Here is a 23,523-nt window from a genome sequence, read left to right as displayed (position 1 = left end):
TTACTATCCATAGACAAAGCTATCAGTAAAATTGGAAACTAAAAAAGTGGGGCGATAAACACTTCCTTTAATCAGTTAATGATAATCTCAAAATGGACAAATATCAGCTGATCAACTGGCCTGCCTTATCCAATCAGTCTTTCACTACTTAGATATTAACTTTTTGTTCTGCGTTTGTTTCATTTGTATGTTTTAATAGTCTTGTGCAAAAAACGAGACCGGATTCACAATGGAGGTACTCGATTTCGAGATGGAGTGCTAATTCTTCCAGAGATTTAAGGATAGAAAATAAATTTGAAGTTGCCTTTAACAGTGTCTGCCATGATTAGATGAATGTGCTCCTCTAAATAACTTTGCTTAAACTCCATACTATGTATTTTTCTATGAACTTTTGAGAGTTTGCATGTACAAAAAAAAAAAAAAAAGATACACAGAAAGCACAAAACACAACCAAGCTGACAAAAAGCATCCTCACGAAAATAGGAAATCAAAGCAATACAATAAAAAAGCCTCTTTCCTATGAAAAGGTTTTAGATGCATATGGATGTGAATATTATATCCATTCTTGAAAGTGTGAAGGCTGACAAGTCTTATGCAGTGTTTAAAGCATGATGAGGGATCTTAACAACGTTACTGCTCTGTTCTCACTGGTCCTGTTCTACATCTTCTCCTTGCTGTTCGCCCTCATCATCATCAGTGGTCTGGAATTTATCATGGGCCCATTTAGGGCTCGTATTATTGATGGTGTTGGTATTTGTGGCCCTCCGGAGGATGAAACGTCCCTTTGCGCGAAGAGCATTACCGCTACCACGTCCTCGTGTGTCCATCATCTTCTTCTCAGCTTCACCATCTCTTTCACTGTGCTGCAAAGACAAAAAATACAGACTTGCCAAGAATCTTCTTGATGCAATTATATAACATATAGTTGTAGGTGGGACTATTTTTTCCATTAGTAACTCCAATAGAAAGGGAAAGCAGAATGGGTGTTACAAAGATCACAACATACTAGGAAGTATTTCTTGTTCTTGGGAGTGTATTCTTGATCCCAGTCGTCATTCTTTGCTGACATGTTCATCTGTGAATCACCATTACTGCTTCCATGGAAATGTCCTCGGTTCCAACTTCTGCCGCGCATTCTAAGCTGCTGAGAAACAGCAAATGGCAACCTTAAGTACCACAGCAATAAACAAACATCTTAGTTATTCCATACACTCAAAACGTACAAAGCCTCCTCGTGCCCGTCCTCTTTCTGCAGGCTCTCCATACTCTCTAAGCCCCTGTTGTATTTTGGAGAAACCTTCTGCCTTGATCTCAGCGTCTTCTTCGTGGTAAACAAAGGAAGATGAGGAAGATGAGGAAGATGACTCAGAATGCTCACGTTTCTTCTTGTTTTTCCTTAGGAATTAAATAACATTAGATTCAGACATTGTTCATGAATGTTAACAGGTCTTAACAATTCAAAAATCAACTGGATTGAAGGTAACAACTTTTATTGTTCTTCAACATGCGCAAGATGACTTTATCAGGTCATTTGCTTCTCCACCAACTATAAATTAATCTTTACCAGAAGGAAATCAGGACATTTTTTAAACACTTGACAGCCTTTATCCAACATATTCCATATATCCAGCTGACCAGAAAGGCAAAAAGGTGCGTTCACACTGACAGTGATTTAATAGCTGAAGGTGACCAAGTGGCTGTCCTATTGGGCACAAGCAGGCATTCAAACTTGACGGTATCAGGAGGTTAAAATCACGTAAGCTCCACTCCCATTGGAAGTCGCTGCATCGTATTGCAGCTCATTTGTATAAAATTCAACTCTGCTCAACATTCGCACTGCCAACGATTTCTGTCATTTATGTTGCCTCACATCACCAACTCTCATTTCTTGTCGCTGCAGACTGATGTGTGTGGACACATCTCCAGGCCTTTTTATATATGTTTTTAAGGCCTCTTGAGAGGCTCAAGATGGACTTCTTGACGGTTTCATCTTGCTTAATCTTTACTTGACTCAACCATTCTTTTAATGTCGAGGCAAGTAAAATTTTATCTGAAATTGCTAATTGTTTATTGGTTGATCAAAATACTACATTTAGAGAAGTCATTATCACCAAGGCAGGATTTTTTTCACTTGAGAGGTCACAACAAACCCAAACAAAAATACAACTGTCAGCTTATTATTTTTGTCACCAAAAAAGTCACCAAAATGGCAGCAGCTTCAACCGTTTAAGTCTCTCTTAATTCTGTTTTCTATAACTGAACAACTCATAGCAGAACCTCTTTATTTCTGATCACTCTCACATGCCTATACAGCAGCTTACTTCGGTTGTTTGTGGTTCTTTGAGTTTTTCTCAGTGGATATTTCCTTGCTTGAACCTGGAGATTCCCTCGATACTCTTCCTCCATACTCTTCCTCTCTGTGCTCTCTCTCCCCACTCAAGTATTTCTTTCTGCGCTCAATATCCAGCCGAAGGTCCACTGAATCACCTTTAGATTTTTTACCATCGACCTGTGGTGAGGAGAAAGAGATATTTTGGCCAGATGAGGGTTAGCAGCGTTCCAGTAGCTTCATGTAGCATTGCATGGGGCGGGACCAAAAAGAAAAACATGGCAACAGCTGAATTAAAACAACCATGCAAATGGATGAGAGGAAGAGACCTTTTCTAATATCATTTTAAGTGGCATTTTGGCTTCACACAGTCTTTCAACAGGCTAATTAAACAGTATTTCTCAGAAATGGCAACAGGCCGCAAAGGTAACACTTGGATTTCCTCTTACTTGCTCACCAAAATAAAAAAAAAGACATTTAACAAAACAAAATAGTACAGGAGGCAACATTACAGGACCACAGCAGATATACTTTCATTGGTGCTGATGAAAGTATGTTGTTTTTACTTGGCCTAAACACCTCACTTTTTCTTTGCAGGCTTTGAAGAGGAATACTTACTATGACTTTTGCTTAGAGTCCTTTGAATGGATTTGATATGGGAACAACTGGTCACTTCCATTTCTGACCCCTGATTTCTTGCCTCTTAGGAAGGCTTGTACCCATAGTAAAAGGTTACCATCAAACGTTGAGGGGGCATTTACAACACAACAACCTGAATGCACCTCTTTTTGCATCTCACATTTGGACTTTTATGCATCTCTCATCAGAAACAGAGTTTAGAGTGAGAAGGAAGCCTAAGAATGCTCTGGCTGGATCACTCGAGCAGCATTCTTTTCCAAAATACGTCATATTTCAAAATGTTCGGTCACCTTGAAGCTGTTTTCCTTGGAGCTTTTCATCTCATCAAACCGAAGAGAGTGCCTCTTAAAAGCACTGGGAGAAACATCAATTCTCCTGTGAAAAAAAAGAGGTGGAGAGAGGAATATTTTGATAAATGTCGATCCTCCTTTCTTAGAGCCGTAGAAATTGTCAAAACAAATAAATTACTAATATGTGCATGAGAAAGCAGCCTGGGAAGTTGTCCCTGAATTTTTGTACCTGTGTATCTCTGGACTCTTTCTCTGCTTCATGAATTCTTTCTCAGCAGCTCGTCTCTGGTACATGGCAAATCGGTCATTTAGGGTCAATCCAGAGGAAGGAAAATATTGAGCTGTGGGCGGACAAAAAATAATTGATATTTTTTTATTAAATTATGAATTAGTAATATAAATACTTTTTAAATATAATAAATGAATAAAGCATTTCATCAAGTAATAAAACCTGAATAAACAAAACAAAACAAAAAGCTAAAAAATATTTATTAAATGAATACATTTCATTTTTAGAATACAGTGTACCCCCTCAGAAACTTGACTGCAAAAGACATCAGTCCTCAGTTTCAGTCACCTTTAATGTGATGGACAATTGAAACTATGTGTTGGGCATACAGCTCAGATGGGCTTTTGGGTGACTGCTGAGCCTGAAGATGCTGAAGGACAGATTGAAACTCCAAATCCTTCTTATCGAGATGCAGTAAATCCAGAAGATTCCTTCTTTCATTGCTCAAAACAGACGTCCTGTCAAATACAACAACGGTTAGGAAAGGCAAAATGAAATAGAATTCAAATCTGATAGTCAGAAGCAGTCATATGCACAAAGTTTTGTGAAGATGCAAGTAGAAGCAAAAGGTCCTTGCTGAGATCTTGGAGGGAAACGAAAATAATTTACCTTGCAAGGTCATCACTTAGATAATCCATCCTCACACTGAATTCACTTCCTCTTTTCACTGAAGCTCTTTGTGGGGATTCCTCGTTCATAACCACAAACATCTCTTGCTCACGGTTCTCAGAGCTCCTCCTGGGCAGCAGTGTGGGTTTAGAAGAGGAACTTAGCGTGGTTTTCTCCTTTCGTTTTACATTAGAGAGCTTTTCAGGTGAGGGATCCTTAAACATGCCACTGAGCTGGTCTCTCTTAGATAGAGCAGCTAGTAAATTCGCTGCTCTTTCCTGTTTATGGCAGAGCAGGAGAGCTTCCAGCTCATCATCCCACGCCATGTCCTGCATCCTCCTGATACGATTCTCGAACATTTCACGAGCGGACACCATGACTTTGCTTTTGCAGGGATCATTTTCCATATCCCTCACCCTATCAGACATCTCCATTTCTTCATCATCGTCCTCGCCATCCTCGCACAGAAGTGTCGGGCCATTTCGTGAACCCCTTTTAATGGAGCTTATGGATAACTTATTACCATCACCACTCTTGGCAGATTTGGATTTCTCCTTCTCTCCTGCGTTGTCGTGATCTACAGTGCGAGACAACTCAATGCCCTTTTCAAACATTTCTCCATTTTCTTTATCACATACTATATCTCCATTACTTTTCCCTTTATGTGTGTTGTCGTCCCATGTAGAGGCCTGTTTTTTAAGATTTTGCTCCTCCAGAAATCTAGTCAACGAGAGAAAGAAATTTTCAGTTTATTGTTATTTTCAATAACGTGCTCAGACGCATCTGTTGTCAGTTTGACGTGACCAAGGACTTCTACCAAGTCAAATTGACAGAACTATTCGTAAACTGTAATGGATTTGTTCATTTTACCGTGCACAAATGAATGGCTTCCACTGTGAAAGAGGTAAACAAGTGTGTGTGAGGCTGGGAAAATTTCACTTCATCCATTTGCAAAGTGCAAATATAACCCTTTTAGACCTTTTTAGAACATCTAAATGACAGATTGTGAGCTGACATTTGCAAACAAGGCATATCTAGCACTTCATGTGTGTTGGCTCTTTCTTCCAACAGCTCTGTTGATGCATTTGAAGGGCAGATCGCAAACCCAACTGTGCAATCTTACTTTTTGTCTGGCACACACACAGGATTTATTGTGTTATTTCCACTCTTACACTGACTAAAATAAAAGTAAAAAAGAAAAAGAAAATAGAAAGCAAATTTCAAATGCATATAATCCATTGAAATGATGAACATCTGTCATTTAATTCGCTTGAAAGGCCTAAAACACAGTATGTACAAGACAAATTAATCTAGGGCTGGGTAGAAATGGGAAGAAATAGCGCAGAAATAGGGCTTTGTTTGAACAATTGACTACTATGAATCAGTCTCATGAATCAGTCCTATTTAGTGAATCAAAAATATACAATGCATCCAGTGTAGCCCTGATTCTGGCAATTAATGACTCTTATGGGATGATTTGTTTTATGAATGGTTTAAAAAGATGAGTTACTGATTTGAATCAATCTGAAATTGCCCTTTATGATATACAGCATTAGCAGACAGAGACTAAATGGAATCGAATGAGGAAGCCTGCAATAATACCCAGCCCTAGGATAAATAATGAAATGATATACACTATTGGTAAAAAGTTTGGAATAACTACAATTTTTTTGTTTTTAAAATAAGTCACTCAGCAAGTTTGCATTTATTTGATTAAAAATACAGTAAAAACTGTATTTAATATTTTGAAATATTATTACAATTTAAAATAACTATTTTCTAATTTAAAATATTTTAAAATGTAATTTATGCCCGTGGTGGCAAAGCTGAATTTTCAGCAGCCATTACTCCAGTCTTCAGCATCACATGATTTTCAATTAATGATCGCTCTTAATATTATCAGTCTGTCACGATACTGCTGTTAGGGAGACGAAGGCACCACGAAGATTATAACAACAAATCCTTTTAATGGTAATCCACACGATGAAGAGGGTCTAACACACAGGGTAACATTAAACAATACCGGACAAAGGAAGACAGGACAGACTACACTTTAAATACGGGAGCAAATGAAGATTAATTAATGACACACACCTGAACTAAATGACACAATCAAACATGAGGGAAACTAGGTCACACAGAGCACATGAGGGATGAAAACAGAACAAATGTCCAATGGGGTGTGACAGACCGCTCCCCTCCCGGAAGGCTCGACCTCACGCCGTGGGGACAAAGGGAGGGACGGAGGGGGACATAGGAGGAGGACACAAGGAGTGGAGAAGGGATGGTGACAAGGGACGGCGAAGGGCAGGCAGACAAGACAGGTGGAGGACGGACACCCGGGAGGAGGATGATGACAACCAAAGTCCAGGGTTGAGCTGACGGAGGGAGGAGCCAGGGAGAAGCCAGGAGGGAGCAGGAGGAGCCAGGTGTGACCCAGGCCACAGCCCTGATGGTGGCCCACGGAGGAGCCGACGGAGGGAGGAGCCATGGTGGAGGAAGGGAGCAGATGGCCCCGGCAACTGAGGCAGAGGCGGGGATCCGGAAGGCCGCGGTGGAGCCGGAGCGACAGAGGACCAAGGTGGAGCCAGAGGGAAGGAGGAGCCTGACAGAGGCAGAGGGATGGAGGGACGAAGTGTAGCCGGAGGAGTGGAGTCCTGAGGCGGCAGATGGTCGACGACAGACTAAGGCGGAGCTGGAGGGACAAGGGACCCCGGCGGAGCCGGTGGACTGATGGGCCACGGCGGAGAGGAGGGAGCTAGGAGTCATGGCGGAGCCGCTGGGTCGAAGGGCCGAGGCGGAGTCCTGAACTTAGAGGCTGGAGGCGGAGACAAGGGATGGAGACTGGCAGACCCGCGGCGATCCCACCGCACAGATGATGGGCTGAGGGTGAGCAGAGGGGCTGCCAGGAGACAGCGGTGGCAATGGTGAGGACTGGTGCAGAGGTGGTGGGAGAGGGAGGCTGGTCGGGAGTTCAGGATGCTCAGGGGGCTCAGGAACAGTGTGTGCTTCCCACACACATCACAAGGCCACTCCCAACACCGGGAGCGAATGTAACAGGGGGTTGACCTCCATGGTCGTTGTCCCACAGGCAGATAGACAGTTCAGCGCAGACAGATAGTTCAGGGCAGACAGAGAGTTCAGACGAAGGCGGGAGAAGAGGGGGCATGTCTGCATATACATCCCGATCATAGTCCACTGAGCTTGGCTCACCCTCAGCCATGGTGCAGTGGGCGGAGCTTCCCTCCACGCTCTTGCTGTAGATAGCGATCTCCCCCGTGGCGAGCTCTGTAGCTGGCTCTCGCACCTGGTCTGACGTCACAGGCTCTGGCTCCAGGGCGATCCTCAACTCTGTCGCTCCATTATGCAGTCGCGGCGGGCTCAGGCTCTCCGTCATCGGTGGGCTCTGGCTTTTGCTCCGCGCAGCGGGGTGATGGTGGGCTGGGCTCTGGGTCCTGTCGTGCTCCGGATCGGGGTAGGACGCTCTCCAGACACCAAAACATGGCCTCCCTCCAGTTCAGTCCAGGGGTGTCTGGGAGGTTCACGGGGCGATGGTAATTTGCCCCGATCCGGAACAGGGATTTCAGCGTCTCATCATCAAATGAGGACGTGATGGCAAGACGAGTAAATCCCAGAGCGAACGTTACCAGGTCGTGGCTCTCCCGAGCCACAATTGAGAATTTCGCCGCCCATTCCATTCCTTTCTTTTTTCTTGGTCTGGTATTCTGTCACGATACTACTGTTAGGGAGACGAAGGCACCACGAAGATTATAACAACAAATCCTTTTAATGGTAATCCACACGATGAAGAGGGTCTAACACACAGGGTAACATTAAACAATACCGGACAAAGGAAGACAGGACAGACTACACTTTAAATACGGGAGCAAATGAAGATAATTAATGACACACACCTGAACTAAATGACACAATCAAACATGAGGGAAACTAGGTCACACAGAGCACATGAGGGATGAAAAAGTCCAATGGGGTGTGACACAGCGTTGAAAACTTCTTTAATATTTATTTATTTTTATTTCCTTTTTCTGGATTCTTTGATCAATAAAAAGTTCAAATAAACAGCATCTTTTGTAACATTACGTCTTATGTCATTTATAATAATATTGTCACTTTTGATCAATTTGTGTGTCATTGACAATAATAAGAAATGTTTCCTGTGCACCAAATCAGCATATTAGTATTAGAATGATCTCTGAATTATCATGCGGCACTGAAGACTGGAGTAATGGCTGAAAATTCAGAAAATTCAACTGTAATCACAGAAGTAAAATACAGTTTGAAATATTTTTAAACAGAAAACAATTACATTAAATTGTAATAATATTTCATAATATTACTGTATTTTTTATCAAATAAATGCAGCCTTGGTGAGCCTTAGAGACTTCTATAATTCCAAACTTTTAGGATGTGTACAAACTGACAAATAAGCAACAGTTTTTCATTAAAAGAAAGCAAACTTACTTCAAAAACGCAGTGGAGATAGCAATTGTATCATCTGTCTGTTGGTCAATATTTGTAAAGAGCCCAAAACCATTGAAAACTGGTGTAAGGCTTTTCTTTATGGGGCTGGTGTTTGAAGGTGCAGTTTCAACACTCTGCCAGGTGGTGGCACCTTTATTAGGAGCATTATGAGCAGGAATTGTCGCATTAGTTGCAGAGTCCATTGGTTGGTCATTAGTGACAGTGGAGCAAACCTGCGGATTTGCCTTTTTAGGACTAGTGTCATGGTTCCTCAAAACCTGACAGTTCTCCACAGCCCTGTCTCCATCAGAGTTCCCTTTGGCCACTGGAGAGCCTCCAACCTGCTCTGCCAGAGCCCCATCTCCTCCTCCGTGGGTTTCTTCTGGCACAGAGGTGTCCTCTTTGCAACTGCGTTTGGCAGACCCAGAGTTGGAGGAGGAAGAGTGGTGCGACTGTGGCGATCTCCCTGAGGATGACCTGTCAGAGCGACGGGAATGGCTGCGGGACTGAGGACTTTTTGACTGCTTCTTGGGAGAGCGTGAACGCGAGCGGCCCCTCTTGGGGCTGTTGGGGTGGTACTGCTGCTGCTGTTGCTGCTGATGGTGCTGCCGGAAGTTCTGCCAGTTTTTGGGTCGGTAGTTATTATATCCACCCCTTCCACCACGCTGAAAGCGGCCACGGAAAAAGCCCTGACCTCTGCCCCGAAAGTAATATGGCCTCCGGAAGCCTCTGTGGTTGCCTCGAAACTCACGTTGATTCTGGTACTCCCGTGTGTGGTTCCGCTCCCGGCTGTGGGACGGAGAATGGGATCTTGACCGAGAGCGAGACCTAGAGCTTGAAGACAACAAAAAGAAGAACCAGCAAGAGTCAGCAAAACTCTTTAGGATATAGAAAATGACGCAAAGAGACATTATATGCTATCATTATATGCTATAGTGTTTTTCCAAGGAAAACAACAAAAGAATTTCCATTTTTTTTACTTAGATTTTTTTCTTTACAACTATGAGATCTCATAGATCAACTATGAGAGATATGAGAGAGAGAGCGAGCGAGAGAGAGAGAAAGAGAAAAAAAAGGCCGCGGTGGAGCCGGAGCGACAGAGGACCAAGGTGGAGCCAGAGGGAAGGAGGAGCCTGACAGAGGCAGAGGGATGGAGGGACGAAGTGTAGCCGGAGGAGTGGAGTCCTGAGGCGGCAGATGGTCGACGACAGACTAAGGCGGAGCTGGAGGGACAAGGGACCCCGGCGGAGCCGGTGGACTGATGGGCCACGGCGGAGAGGAGGGAGCTAGGAGTCATGGCGGAGCCGCTGGGTCGAAGGGCCGAGGCGGAGTCCTGAACTTAGAGGCTGGAGGCGGAGACAAGGGATGGAGACTGGCAGACCCGCGGCGATCCCACCGCACAGATGATGGGCTGAGGGTGAGCAGAGGGGCTGCCAGGAGACAGCGGTGGCAATGGTGAGGACTGGTGCAGAGGTGGTGGGAGAGGGAGGCTGGTCGGGAGTTCAGGATGCTCAGGGGGCTCAGGAACAGTGTGTGCTTCCCACACACATCACAAGGCCACTCCCAACACCGGGAGCGAATGTAACAGGGGGTTGACCTCCATGGTCGTTGTCCCACAGGCAGATAGACAGTTCAGCGCAGACAGATAGTTCAGGGCAGACAGAGAGTTCAGACGAAGGCGGGAGAAGAGGGGGCATGTCTGCATATACATCCCGATCATAGTCCACTGAGCTTGGCTCACCCTCAGCCATGGTGCAGTGGGCGGAGCTTCCCTCCACGCTCTTGCTGTAGATAGCGATCTCCCCCGTGGCGAGCTCTGTAGCTGGCTCTCGCACCTGGTCTGACGTCACAGGCTCTGGCTCCAGGGCGATCCTCAACTCTGTCGCTCCATTATGCAGTCGCGGCGGGCTCAGGCTCTCCGTCATCGGTGGGCTCTGGCTTTTGCTCCGCGCAGCGGGGTGATGGTGGGCTGGGCTCTGGGTCCTGTCGTGCTCCGGATCGGGGTAGGACGCTCTCCAGACACCAAAACATGGCCTCCCTCCAGTTCAGTCCAGGGGTGTCTGGGAGGTTCACGGGGCGATGGTAATTTGCCCCGATCCGGAACAGGGATTTCAGCGTCTCATCATCAAATGAGGACGTGATGGCAAGACGAGTAAATCCCAGAGCGAACGTTACCAGGTCGTGGCTCTCCCGAGCCACAATTGAGAATTTCGCCGCCCATTCCATTCCTTTCTTTTTTCTTGGTCTGGTATTCTGTCACGATACTACTGTTAGGGAGACGAAGGCACCACGAAGATTATAACAACAAATCCTTTTAATGGTAATCCACACGATGAAGAGGGTCTAACACACAGGGTAACATTAAACAATACCGGACAAAGGAAGACAGGACAGACTACACTTTAAATACGGGAGCAAATGAAGATAATTAATGACACACACCTGAACTAAATGACACAATCAAACATGAGGGAAACTAGGTCACACAGAGCACATGAGGGATGAAAAAGTCCAATGGGGTGTGACACAGCGTTGAAAACTTCTTTAATATTTATTTATTTTTATTTCCTTTTTCTGGATTCTTTGATCAATAAAAAGTTCAAATAAACAGCATCTTTTGTAACATTACGTCTTATGTCATTTATAATAATATTGTCACTTTTGATCAATTTGTGTGTCATTGACAATAATAAGAAATGTTTCCTGTGCACCAAATCAGCATATTAGTATTAGAATGATCTCTGAATTATCATGCGGCACTGAAGACTGGAGTAATGGCTGAAAATTCAGAAAATTCAACTGTAATCACAGAAGTAAAATACAGTTTGAAATATTTTTAAACAGAAAACAATTACATTAAATTGTAATAATATTTCATAATATTACTGTATTTTTTATCAAATAAATGCAGCCTTGGTGAGCCTTAGAGACTTCTATAATTCCAAACTTTTAGGATGTGTACAAACTGACAAATAAGCAACAGTTTTTCATTAAAAGAAAGCAAACTTACTTCAAAAACGCAGTGGAGATAGCAATTGTATCATCTGTCTGTTGGTCAATATTTGTAAAGAGCCCAAAACCATTGAAAACTGGTGTAAGGCTTTTCTTTATGGGGCTGGTGTTTGAAGGTGCAGTTTCAACACTCTGCCAGGTGGTGGCACCTTTATTAGGAGCATTATGAGCAGGAATTGTCGCATTAGTTGCAGAGTCCATTGGTTGGTCATTAGTGACAGTGGAGCAAACCTGCGGATTTGCCTTTTTAGGACTAGTGTCATGGTTCCTCAAAACCTGACAGTTCTCCACAGCCCTGTCTCCATCAGAGTTCCCTTTGGCCACTGGAGAGCCTCCAACCTGCTCTGCCAGAGCCCCATCTCCTCCTCCGTGGGTTTCTTCTGGCACAGAGGTGTCCTCTTTGCAACTGCGTTTGGCAGACCCAGAGTTGGAGGAGGAAGAGTGGTGCGACTGTGGCGATCTCCCTGAGGATGACCTGTCAGAGCGACGGGAATGGCTGCGGGACTGAGGACTTTTTGACTGCTTCTTGGGAGAGCGTGAACGCGAGCGGCCCCTCTTGGGGCTGTTGGGGTGGTACTGCTGCTGCTGTTGCTGCTGATGGTGCTGCCGGAAGTTCTGCCAGTTTTTGGGTCGGTAGTTATTATATCCACCCCTTCCACCACGCTGAAAGCGGCCACGGAAAAAGCCCTGACCTCTGCCCCGAAAGTAATATGGCCTCCGGAAGCCTCTGTGGTTGCCTCGAAACTCACGTTGATTCTGGTACTCCCGTGTGTGGTTCCGCTCCCGGCTGTGGGACGGAGAATGGGATCTTGACCGAGAGCGAGACCTAGAGCTTGAAGACAACAAAAAGAAGAACCAGCAAGAGTCAGCAAAACTCTTTAGGATATAGAAAATGACGCAAAGAGACATTATATGCTATCATTATATGCTATAGTGTTTTTCCAAGGAAAACAACAAAAGAATTTACATTTTTTTTTACTTAGATTTTTTTCTTTACAACTATGAGATCTCATAGATCAACTATGAGAGATATGAGAGAGAGAGCGAGCGAGAGAGAGAGAAAGAGAAAAAAAAATAAACAAAACATAAAAGTAGCTTATACATCTTCTTCTGGAGCCTCAAGATACCTCTGCGTGACAACAACAGACCAAAGATTTTCACTACTAATCTTTACCTCCATTGCAGATCTCAAATCAAATTTTATTCAAATGTAATTTGGTTATAATGTCAAGAAATTTGGTTATGAGACACTTTAGAACAAATGACATTCATTTTATTGATGTCCAACTAAATGCTTTAGGTAATTTTTCAAAATAACAGTAAATAATGACTTGTGGGCCACTTCCTCACACAAATAAACAATTTTCTATAATGCTTTTATAGTGTTTTTATCCTTTTTGTAGCTAGAAAGCCCAGTAGTTGTATGAAAAAGACTCTCTTAAAAGAATGCATAATAATAATAATAATAATAATAATAATAATAAATGAATGTTATTAAATGAACAACCACAACAATAAAAGGTTGACTATCCCTTTAATAACTGATAACATTCATTTCTAAAGCAAAAAGGCCAATGAATATAGCAGTAAATTTTTACAAATATACAAGAAATATTTATTTCATATTTTCTATAATTGTTTCGATTTACGATTTAAGATCAATAATTAGTGTAACACTATTTCATAGAATTATTTCAGGTAGTATACACTGCTGCTATGATCAATTACAAATAAAAGCTCTGGGTGCAAGGTCAACTTTAGCCACACGGTGGCCCTGTTGTTCTATCTATGAACACATCTAAATTAAATAGTTCTGGTCTCTCTGTAAAGCAGTCCATTTCAGCATGCCTTAACATATCACAAACACTGATAAATCACCTAAACAACTTGCACATGCAAGTACTTCATACTGTGCATTGCACTCTGATCTATAGAATATTCAATATGTATAATTTATAGAATATAATCTCATTGGGAAATGAACAGACACTGAAACATTTCAACATTATGCACACGTCAACTGTGTCAGACAAAAAAATTACAGAAGACATGCAATTATGTCTAGCATTGTATTAAAACCTGTCATTCTAGTAGAGTGGATTTTTTTGTCATTTGGAAAGTGAAACGGTGTTGCAAATGATTATCCAACTGAAGCACCCTGCAACCGAATTACAATCCAACAAACAACTACAAACATAATGACATTAACAATAATCTACAGTTTCGGCTGGTTTTGTACTCACCTGATGTGCTTTTTCATTGGAATACAGAGTAAGAAGGTAGTGCACAGAGCAACATGATACTCTCACAGTGAGAAAGAGGGACTTTACATATCCTCTAGTGAGCGTGGATGGAAAGAGTCAGTCACATGGGTCATATTGGAAAGATTTCTACTCTCTTTTCTACGAAGCAAAGAGGAGGTTCTCAGCCTGCCAGTTACAACACATTAGCTTTGTACAGAGAGCAGACTTTAACTGAAGGTAACAATTACAACAGCTTCCTTATTTGAAAAGCTATTTATCCACTAGTTAAGGTAAATTGATTTAAGTAATTGTTTAGTCACTCTCATGTAATTCCAAACCTATATCATTTTCTGTCTTCTGGGAAGCACAAAAGCAGACATTTTAATTGTACTGGTTGCACTTTTCCCTGTTATTACAATGAATGGAAACTGAGGCATTTAATCTTCTAAAGGGTACAAAAGCAACATAAAAGTCATCCATATGACTCATACACTGAACGGCATGTCGTCTAAAGTCATATGATAGCTTTATGTGAGATACTGACCAAATTTAAGTCATTATTGACTGAAAACCTTGATATTGTAGCTCACATCTCACAAGATAATTCAGAATGACATAATTTTTGGTCTGTTTGTCACACAAAGCTATCATAAGACTTCAGAAGACCTGAAATCTCCTCTGTGCAAAAGTCATATCGACAACTTTAATAGAGTTTTGCGTCTTTTTAAAGCTTGAAACCTTTAACTGCAATAGCACTTGAAAAAGCAACTAGTACAATTCTTTTATGTTCCACAGAAGAAAAAAGAAATACAGATTTGGAATGACATGAGGGTGAGTAAATGGACAAACTTTGGACAAACTGTCCCTTTTATTTAGTACTTTGCTTTCTCCGAAACAGGGTATTTATAATTTGGAAATGACTGCATTTTCATCCACTTATGACCTTATGACAGTTTGACTTCATTCAAAACCATACAGCTATGCTTCATTCATATGACATGCATGCATCAAGCTTTTTCCAGCTGTGGCATCTCTCTGAAACTGTGGTCAGCAGTGAGAGGCCAGGCTCACAAATAAGGGACATCAGATTTGACCCTCTACGGATTCCATTTGCATGAAAAATCAACATTGTACATCTCTCCGACTGGCCTCAAAGTACACTGTCAACCACACAGGAAAAAGGATCCATGCTTATGGGAAAAAAATCATGCATCCTCAAAAATATTTAAAACAAAAAACCAAAGTACCACAAATATGTATCCGTTTTTGTCTAATACAGAGCAGCAGTTTTTTGGCAGAGGCAATTTACATTTGGCTACCTAACGGGCTCCACTGTGTTGTAAGCACAAAACCAGCAGTCCTATGAGAATGTGCAGGGAAGTACAATTTTAGCACGGGAAATAAGAAAGTGTGGTGAGCCTTTCCAAAGCCACAGCCCTTCCCAAATATCAGACTTTATGCAATGCTGACGAACACATGGAGAGTAAAATCACAGTGAATGAGCAGCCCCTTTTCAACAAGTGAGGAAGCCGGAGTATAAAAGCACAGGGTGCTTTCATTTATGTATGGAGGTGTACCTTACATAACTTTGGCCTGGCAGCTGTGGCTAGACGGCTGAGACTGGGATATTAATTTTAATTTAAAACGAGTCATGGAGGGGAAGCTGAGTCACATGTTTACAATGTTCCATTGTGTGTTTATGAACAAAGTGAGAAGTTAACAGTTTGCCAACCCACTCAATCCTTAAGCACATCTGTCAAGACACAGTAAGCCCTATTGTGTTTAGATTTGTACTTTGTAGTATGGTCAGAATGAGTAGCTAATGTTCATTGTTCACCAAGCACAAGATTATAAGTAGGCCCAGATGGAATCTTTCTTCTTGCATTTTCTGGGTTTATTTACACAGAATTGTGAGCTAATTCCGTGGGCCTGATTGGAAGACAGCAAAAGAGGCTAAATGAATCTGCATGAATGACCTAGTAGTCAGGAAAATGGAAATGATTACTGATAATTTAATTAGTTTTTTTCCTCTTAGAAATTATATTACAACACATCCCTTCTTTCCTATTCATTCTGTTACGTATTTAAATCCACAACACGTCACTGAAAGTGATGACTGAAACTTGAAAGTACAAAGTCTGACTCAAAACTGAAATTAATAATTGAAACCAACTCCTTCATCCAGCATCTGCACACACCTGCTTTGTACGCTGCATTAATGGTAACCATCAAATTTTTCATTTACAAAATATTTTGTATGCCATGATGATTGCAAAGCCAGTAGCTTCTATTTAATTAGCATAGACACTTACCAATATCTGCGTTTCCTGGATCTAGATCTAGAGCTGCTTTGTGATCTGGAACGGGAGCGGGAATCAGAATGGGATCTTGATCTGGAGGCCGAGCGAGAGTGAGACCTGGACTTTGATTTCTGTGTCTTTGACATTGTCGCTTGTAGCCTCTCACATATGTGCCTGTAACAAAATGAAAACCATTCAGACCAGCAAATTACAAAAAAGTTGTAATCATTAAAAAATGACATTTTTAAAAAGTTTTATGAGCTGTTACCATGTTTGTTCTAGATTTTTTATAAAAGAGTTTATAGTGTTACAAGGGCTTGCTTTACTTTAAAAACTGTATGTAAATCCCCACTCATCCATCTACATTGAGATGTTTATTCTCTGGGACATTAAGATGGTTTGGCTGGGCAGTATTAAAATTTCCATATCTTTAAATCACGGTTTGTCAGGCTACAACCTGGAAAAATAAGCACTAAAGGTTTGTTTAAAGGCACATCAGGAATTAATTATGGAATAAATGTCAGTCTACAAGGCTGATCATGTTTATGTGAGGGATCATCAACAGACAGTCTGTCATTATTCTTAATAATAATTTACAGTCTGTTTATTTTGTGATAATGGCTGGCTAACTGTACATTATACTGTTTATTACACAACTAAATATTGATTTGAGTTGACTTTGTTTTTGATTTTCTTACCTACCTATATATTATCTTAAAACTTCCACCAGAAAAAAAAATAATTATGGCAATCAGCCAACAATGCAACAATATTTGAGTAATATTAATACGGTAAACATCCGAAGTGATTTTTACTACAGTCGATAACTGAAATGTAAGATGGCATCATTTGCGCTGTACAAAACAAAATGTGTGAGTCTACAGTGTGATGCAAGAGACATGAAAGTAGCACCAGTTTCAGTTACCGATGAGAAATGTTGCCATGCAAGACAGTACAACACTCGGGTTGCAGAAGTAAAAATCTAATTCATTTTGATGACAGACCTACTGTGAGCTATAAGGTTGTTAATTGATGGTATATGCTTTTGTTGAATTTTTCAAAAAAATCCTGGTAAAAACTACATTTCCTGTGATTCTGCAAAGAAATCGTCTCAGGTTACTTATGTAACCATGGTTCCCTGAGTAGGGAACGAGACACTGCGTCCTCTAGGGGTCGCTATGGGGAACGCCTCATCGTGACCAGTGTCTGAAGCATACATTGAAAAAACACCAACTCGTTGGCCGGCGACAGCCATGACGTCACTACCGGTGCGACTATAGTATAAATAGGCGCCGGGAGCACACATCATTCACTTCTTCGTCTGAAGCTTGCGTCCGCAGCATGGCAAGAAACCTAGAGGACGCAGTGTCTCGTTCCCTAATGAGAACGTTCCAATGAGTTGATGTTTTTTCAATGTATGCTTCAGACATGGGTCACAACGAGGCGTTCCCCATAGCGACCCCTAGAGGACGCAGTTCGAAGTTCCCATGAAAGGGAACTCCTTTAGCATCTGCCCATGATGGGAATGACAGTCTCCATACACTCTCAAACTACTTTATATGTATATTAGTATATGCATACTGTGCAATAACATTGTTTCTATATACAAAATCAACCTCTTGAAATCAGCAGTTTTATATTAGTTTGTCATCTTTTATTTGATTATGTCATTTTTCCCTCATTAAAGCCATTAAGTAGACAGTCTTGTAATCTTTTGTCTTTGTAATGTTGTGATTCACCTCGCTGATAGCTGGTTGTTTGATTCATGGCTTATAAATCTTAAACGAAGACAAAATTCCATATGGAAAAATGAATGGGAAAAACATTTCCAAAGCCAAGGCCACTAGAAAAGTGGAAGGCACTGATGAACTCTATTAGGAAGTATCAAAGTTCTGAATGTCACGATTGACCAGTTGAAAATTGGCCATTTTAGTGCAGTGTGTAATTTCTGTACCAGTAGGAATAGCAAAAACAATGACCAGGAAATCCACTTAAAAGCGTCTAATTTAAGCACGGGTAAATGGCTTTACTTATAGTCTTCCTTATACATTAAAATGCGATAGGAGAAGGTTTTTAGCACTGAAAAAATGCACACTTCAGCTTCAATTATCTGACTTTCTTTCGAGATTTAAATATACACACTGCATGTGTTGAGTCTACTGACAAGGACAAATGTGAGGAAAAGCTACAGGCTTGGCAGGACAGATGTAAAGTGACGCCACATTAGCATGGAGGCGAGAGTGATTTACTGGCTCTTTAATTTTATTCCCAATGTATTTAAAGAGGTGTTGAAAGGTGATTCTGTCTATTGTCCATTATCTTTACCCTCCACAAATGCCCTCAACTGTTTCGCTGGCCTCACTCTTGGGTTTTTACCATAGGGAACACTGGTGATCAAAGAGAGACAGCACTGGCTCAAAATAAACTTGCAGCAGCGATAAAGAGAGAGCTTTTGAGTTCACTGCAATGGCTGCAAATATCCATATTATAAGCTGCTCCTCGACTGCTTGACATCATACCGGTTTTAAGATAGTACTATTAATTAAAGTTACTAAACATAGATTCAAATCCAGTCTGAATTTATTTGCTATCTTTGCACTCATTAATAAGTGCGACACCTTCAAGCTGTTTACTTTATCTGGACAGAAAGCGACTGGTGACGCATCGCAAACAATTAGCTGTCACCTAACTGATCCATTAGGACCGCTGACATAACGATCTCAAATAGATGCACAGAAATAGACCCTTAAGGCCCGTTCACACCAAGAACGATAACTATATTAGCATCCACACCAACAGATGATAACATTCTGATTATTCTAAGTGCATGATGCACTTACAATGTCTGCAGCTTTCAATGCTCAAGCGCTTAAAAGCCGACTGGATTCTGATTGGCTGTCAATATTTTTATCATTCATCAGCTGGAAAAAATGCTTTGAAAGTGACTCCAACTATATTGTTTTTTTGTGTGTCATTATTGTAATACAGTAATTGTTGTGTGGACTGCACTATTCTCTTCTTTTTATCTTCTCCTAACTTTAACTCTTATCTTTAACTATATGGTTATAGTTATCGTTATAGTTGTCATTCTTGGTGTAAATGGCCCTTTTTGTGTTCCATGACATCCTAGACTTTCTCTTGGCTTTGCTTGTGAAAAACAAGCCTCAAGATTTACTGCCATTTTTTGGTAATCCTACATATGACGTGCAATTCACCTCGGCACTCCAGAAAAGTTATTTGGGAGCTTTTCCTTTTTGAGACTCATCAGAAGTAGCTTTGCGCACAGGAAATTGCAGACTGAACGCTTAAGCTACAATTCATTGTGGTATTTTTGTGTATAGCATGCTAGTCTGAGTAGATCCGTGCTGCTGTTTTAGAAAACACAGACCGAAATGAACCCAAAGCCTCTTTTTTTTTTATTCCTTTTGACTGCTTGTTGGTTTTGGCCAGCAGTCCATAATTTCCTGCAGCCTCCAGACATCCAGACGTTTGGCTTACTGTGCAAAGTTTCTAAGCTACTTTACTTTTACTGTATATTGAAGAACTATGGGAACATACTTGGAAGTTTAACCATTAAATGAATGTCACAAGTATTCATATAGTATGTCAACTAAGACACTTGGTGTTCAACAACCCAGCAGCAACAGTTTCTCATTCTCAGCACCTGTCTTTAGAGATTAGCAAAGTTAGTTTCAGATGCTTAAAATAGAGATAACAGGAAAATAACACGTCACAAGATACTTTCATCTGTATACAGTATAGCTTCCCTTCTGCAAATGAGATCTATCTAATTGACTCGGTGGAGGAGTTTGATCATGACACTTTTAAGATAATGAAGGCATCTTTACATGGGTTAAGAAAATGTGTGGGATTCATTTCAAAGCATAGTATTATAGATTAATAAAGAGCAGCTTTCTTGTAATCCTTCTTTAGCTAATCCTTAATTTTCCTGAGGAGGTCAATAAAGCATCTACGTGCCTATTGGTCCATATGGGAATGGAGTGTGGTCTGTAGCCTAATCAAAAGGATTTGATAGCTAAAAATGTCTGTGTCAAACATCTCCGGTGGTCATACCCTTGTGCTGTCATTACAACATCACACATGCACACGCATCTAGATGGCTCCCAAAAGTGACAGCTGCACTAGGAACTTCTCACCTGTTCGATTAAGGGGGCAAAGTTGATGTAAACAATGGTGCAACCTGACACGACCGCAATATGCTCCCAACACTCAATCAGCCGCTCTATCATTAAGGCCACAGATGCAACACCAGCAGCACCAAAATCCCATTTGTTATCTGCATTAGTCAATGCAGCAAAAGAGACACTTATCAACAGCCAAAGCAACTGCTACATTCTTCCAAAGACTCCACAGATGTTTGAAAACCTCTTTGAAGTGTACAAAACATATGCTTTTTAGATCCTACAGCTTCTGAGGTAAACATTTGATTGATTGTGGAGTTTCGAATCAATCTTTTCAGCAACTCTATTAATAAATGAAGCATGGGTGCATTGCTTGAACTTGAGAAGCTCTATACTTTTTGGTTGCAATGAGCTGCAGCTTCAAGGCTCAAAGAGATTCACATCCTGTCATCATTTCTCACCATCAGAACGTCTGCATGATTTTCTATCCTCTTTAGGTCACAAAAGTAGATCTTCACACTGTTTTCCATATATAGTAAGCAAATTGTAACTATGGGCTGTCAAGCTTCAAAATTGACAGTATATCATACAATTTGAGGACTCTATTTTGAGTGTTCTACAGTTCTAAAGGAGTGGCTTTGGGTTGTGAAAAGTCATCTCAACATTAACTTTTATTGAACAGAAAAGAGCAGCGTGAACCTTCTGCTAAATTTTTATTTAGTGTTTCACTGAAGAAAGAAAATAATAGGGTTGAAAAGATAAGTGGGTATATACAGACATAAGACCCAAAACCCTGCTTATAGAGGAAGCTTTTTTTTTTTCTTTTTTTTTTAAGTTTTTTATTAATGCTGAGCCTGGTCCAATGCTGGGCCCTCTTTCATTTTGTGATGACTTGTGTCTCATCTTGCTGTCATCGCTGCATCTGTTAGCCTCTGCTGATTTCACAAGGGAACTCATCAGTTGAAGGTCTTCTCTATTTTAGTCTTATATGAGAATTACATAAAATATATAGCTGAATGGATCTACTGTGTAATGATAACTAAGAGCTTCCTTTAGTCTGTTTGACAAAACTGATTATTTAAAAAGTGGGCTGACCAAACTTTCCAAATCGCAAGATTCCAAGAACATGCTTAACAAAGCCAATAGTCTTACATAATGTACAAATCCAAACACAAACAGTGGTTGAATAGATTTTAGATTATTCAAATGTGTAACACATGGTATGGCACTAGGATGTAAGTTCTGACTGACAAAATGTTGTGTCACAGTGTCACACATTCAATCTCATCCATCATTAATTAAAGGGGTCATATGATGCGATTTCAATTTCTTCAACCCAAATATTCGGATGTGTGCAGCACATTTTATGGAGGACTGTTTACTGATCCTGGGAAAGTAGACTACAATGCTGGCTGTCCAGAGTTTTTATATTTTATATATTTAAAGCGAGTTTTTTGGGCAGTGTAGAGTAGGGCTTGTTGTTTGCGGATGCAATGCAATGCGATGCAACACAACGAGTAAAAAGACAGTATAAGTCATTATAATCCATAATTATGTCCCCACTGGATGCAACGAATGCCTCGTTTGTAATGGGTTTTCATGTTTTTGTCTCATCGCTCCGGCCGGACAGGGCATCATCACAATATAGCAAGGGGCGTAACATATCCGTCTCACGCTTGAGGAATTCGGCCAATCACAACGCACTGGATAGCTGGCCAATCACAGCACACCTCGCTTTTTCAGACCCATGAACTTTGTAAAAATCGACGCGTTTCAGAAAGGCGGGGCATAGAGGAGAAACAATAATGTACAGTATGTGGAAAATAATGTTTTTTTAACCTTAAACCGCATAAACACATTTCATTACACCAAATACACAAAATACTGTTATTTTTAGCAGCGTCATATGACCCCTTTAAGACTTTAAAATAAATATTCTTGTACATTATCAAACATTCCCCCTTTAAAAATCCACAAATAATGTATAGTGCTCATGAACTGTATTTTATAATTCTATAATAAAACACTTAAAAAAATAGGTAGGCCTACATTTAAATAATTAAATTCATGCTCAGGACAAAAGAGGGAAAACGAATCACAAAAATTCAACTAAGGGAATAAAAACGGACAAATTAATGCTGCTGATTGTAAACTGGTGTTTTTAATTTGTATTTTGTAAATATTTGGAACATGGTGTAGAACTATTGCATATAGACTATTTAAAATGTAATATCATGCATGTTTGTCTATTTATTTTTAATTAAGAAATAAAAGCTTCACATCTTTGAAAATGATTTTAACTGATGCCAAAAAATATCAAACTGATTTTAAAAAAACCTTATGAATGTTTACCAGTTAATGAATAGTGAAAGGAATAATGAAAAATGCATTTTACTCGTTATTCTTACAACAGTGAAACTGTGGTAATTTGGCATCATCAATAATCAGTCAAAAACATATGAATTAAACAAAATGACACAAAGCTGCTTAACTTAGAAGTAGCTCGTTCCCAGAGTACATTTTTAGTTTGTTTTTATCCTCTTTTATTCCATTTAACTCTTTTATTTTATTATATTAAAGTTTCTAAACAAAAACACTTACCTATAATTCGATGTAGTCCACGATGAAAATATTCATCTACTGTCAAATGTTACAGGTGACTGAAATAGTTTCCTTTCGTTTTGAAAGAAAAAAATCATTCGTTATACTTAAAGTAGCTATTTAAATCATTCTGACGGAGAAAACGGCAATATCCAGTTGGTTTAACCTGAAGTATCCACATTCAAAACGTAGTTAGCCTATTTTAATTCCAAATGACAAACATGTCGTATTTAGTCTTAACCAAACTGTATAGTCACCCGTGTGAATACGGAGAACTATTCACGTCAAATGATGTAAAGCAGCTTTATGTGCTCACAGTGGCAGAATGGGGGTGTGACACGGGACTGTGCGATACAGCGTGGATACTACAGGCTGCGCGGGTCAAGTTTCTCCCCTGCATTCCCCTGTCAATCAAATCTGCGCTGAAAGCTAGCCACGCCCTTAGATATGTTAAAGGAACAGGCACGCTATTTTTGAATATTTATGTACATAGATCTTTTGTTATTGTTAAGCATCATAAAAACACACACACAACAGCAGCTTCAGAATTCACACTTAAAGCATATTTAACTGTTAGGCTATTTATG

The 23,523-nt window shown here is 40.7% G+C and overlaps 1 protein-coding gene across 3 annotated transcripts; it reads right to left on the bottom strand.

Moving 5' to 3' along the window:
- Positions 1-23,248, bottom strand: LOC107704980 (thyroid hormone receptor-associated protein 3-like). 3 transcript variants are annotated; one of them, XM_016508088.1, is made up of 11 exons: positions 22,937-23,248; positions 16,206-16,367; positions 11,649-12,482; positions 4,157-4,876; positions 3,836-4,005; positions 3,488-3,599; positions 3,259-3,343; positions 2,322-2,509; positions 1,224-1,395; positions 1,007-1,144; positions 1-863 (listed from the first exon to the last, which is right to left on the bottom strand). In XM_016508088.1, the coding sequence occupies exons 2-11, from the start codon at positions 16,337-16,339 to the stop codon at positions 645-647; spliced, it is 2,772 nt and encodes a 923-aa protein (XP_016363574.1). In that variant the 5' UTR covers positions 16,340-16,367; positions 22,937-23,248; the 3' UTR covers positions 1-644. The 3 variants fall into 3 exon arrangements, with proteins under 3 accessions (XP_016363574.1, XP_016363575.1, XP_016363577.1); XM_016508089.1 differs by having other exon boundaries at positions 1,007-1,141; XM_016508091.1 differs by lacking the exons at positions 16,206-16,367; positions 22,937-23,248 and adding an exon at positions 13,894-14,098.
- Positions 23,249-23,523: the final 275 nt, after the last annotated feature.

This window comes from Sinocyclocheilus anshuiensis, unplaced genomic scaffold, assembly GCF_001515605.1.
Source record: "Sinocyclocheilus anshuiensis isolate Anshui unplaced genomic scaffold, SAMN03320099.WGS_v1.1 scaffold702, whole genome shotgun sequence".
Lineage (NCBI taxonomy): Eukaryota > Metazoa > Chordata > Actinopteri > Cypriniformes > Cyprinidae > Sinocyclocheilus > Sinocyclocheilus anshuiensis.
The sequence above is the reverse complement of the archived record's forward strand: the minus strand, read 5'-3'. Positions and strand labels throughout refer to the sequence as shown.

Excerpts from the sequence above, each read along its gene's own strand:
- LOC107704980 (XM_016508088.1), bottom strand. The coding sequence starts at position 16,339 with ATGTCAAAGACACAGAAATCAAAGTCCAGGTCTCACTCTCGCTCGGCC. Across the intron at positions 2,510-3,258 it reads CCAAGGAAAACAGCTTCAAG|GTCGATGGTAAAAAATCTAA; the intron begins GTGACCGAACAT and ends TCCTCACCACAG. Across the intron at positions 1,396-2,321 it reads AAGAACCACAAACAACCGAA|GAAAAACAAGAAGAAACGTG; the intron begins GTAAGCTGCTGT and ends TTAATTCCTAAG.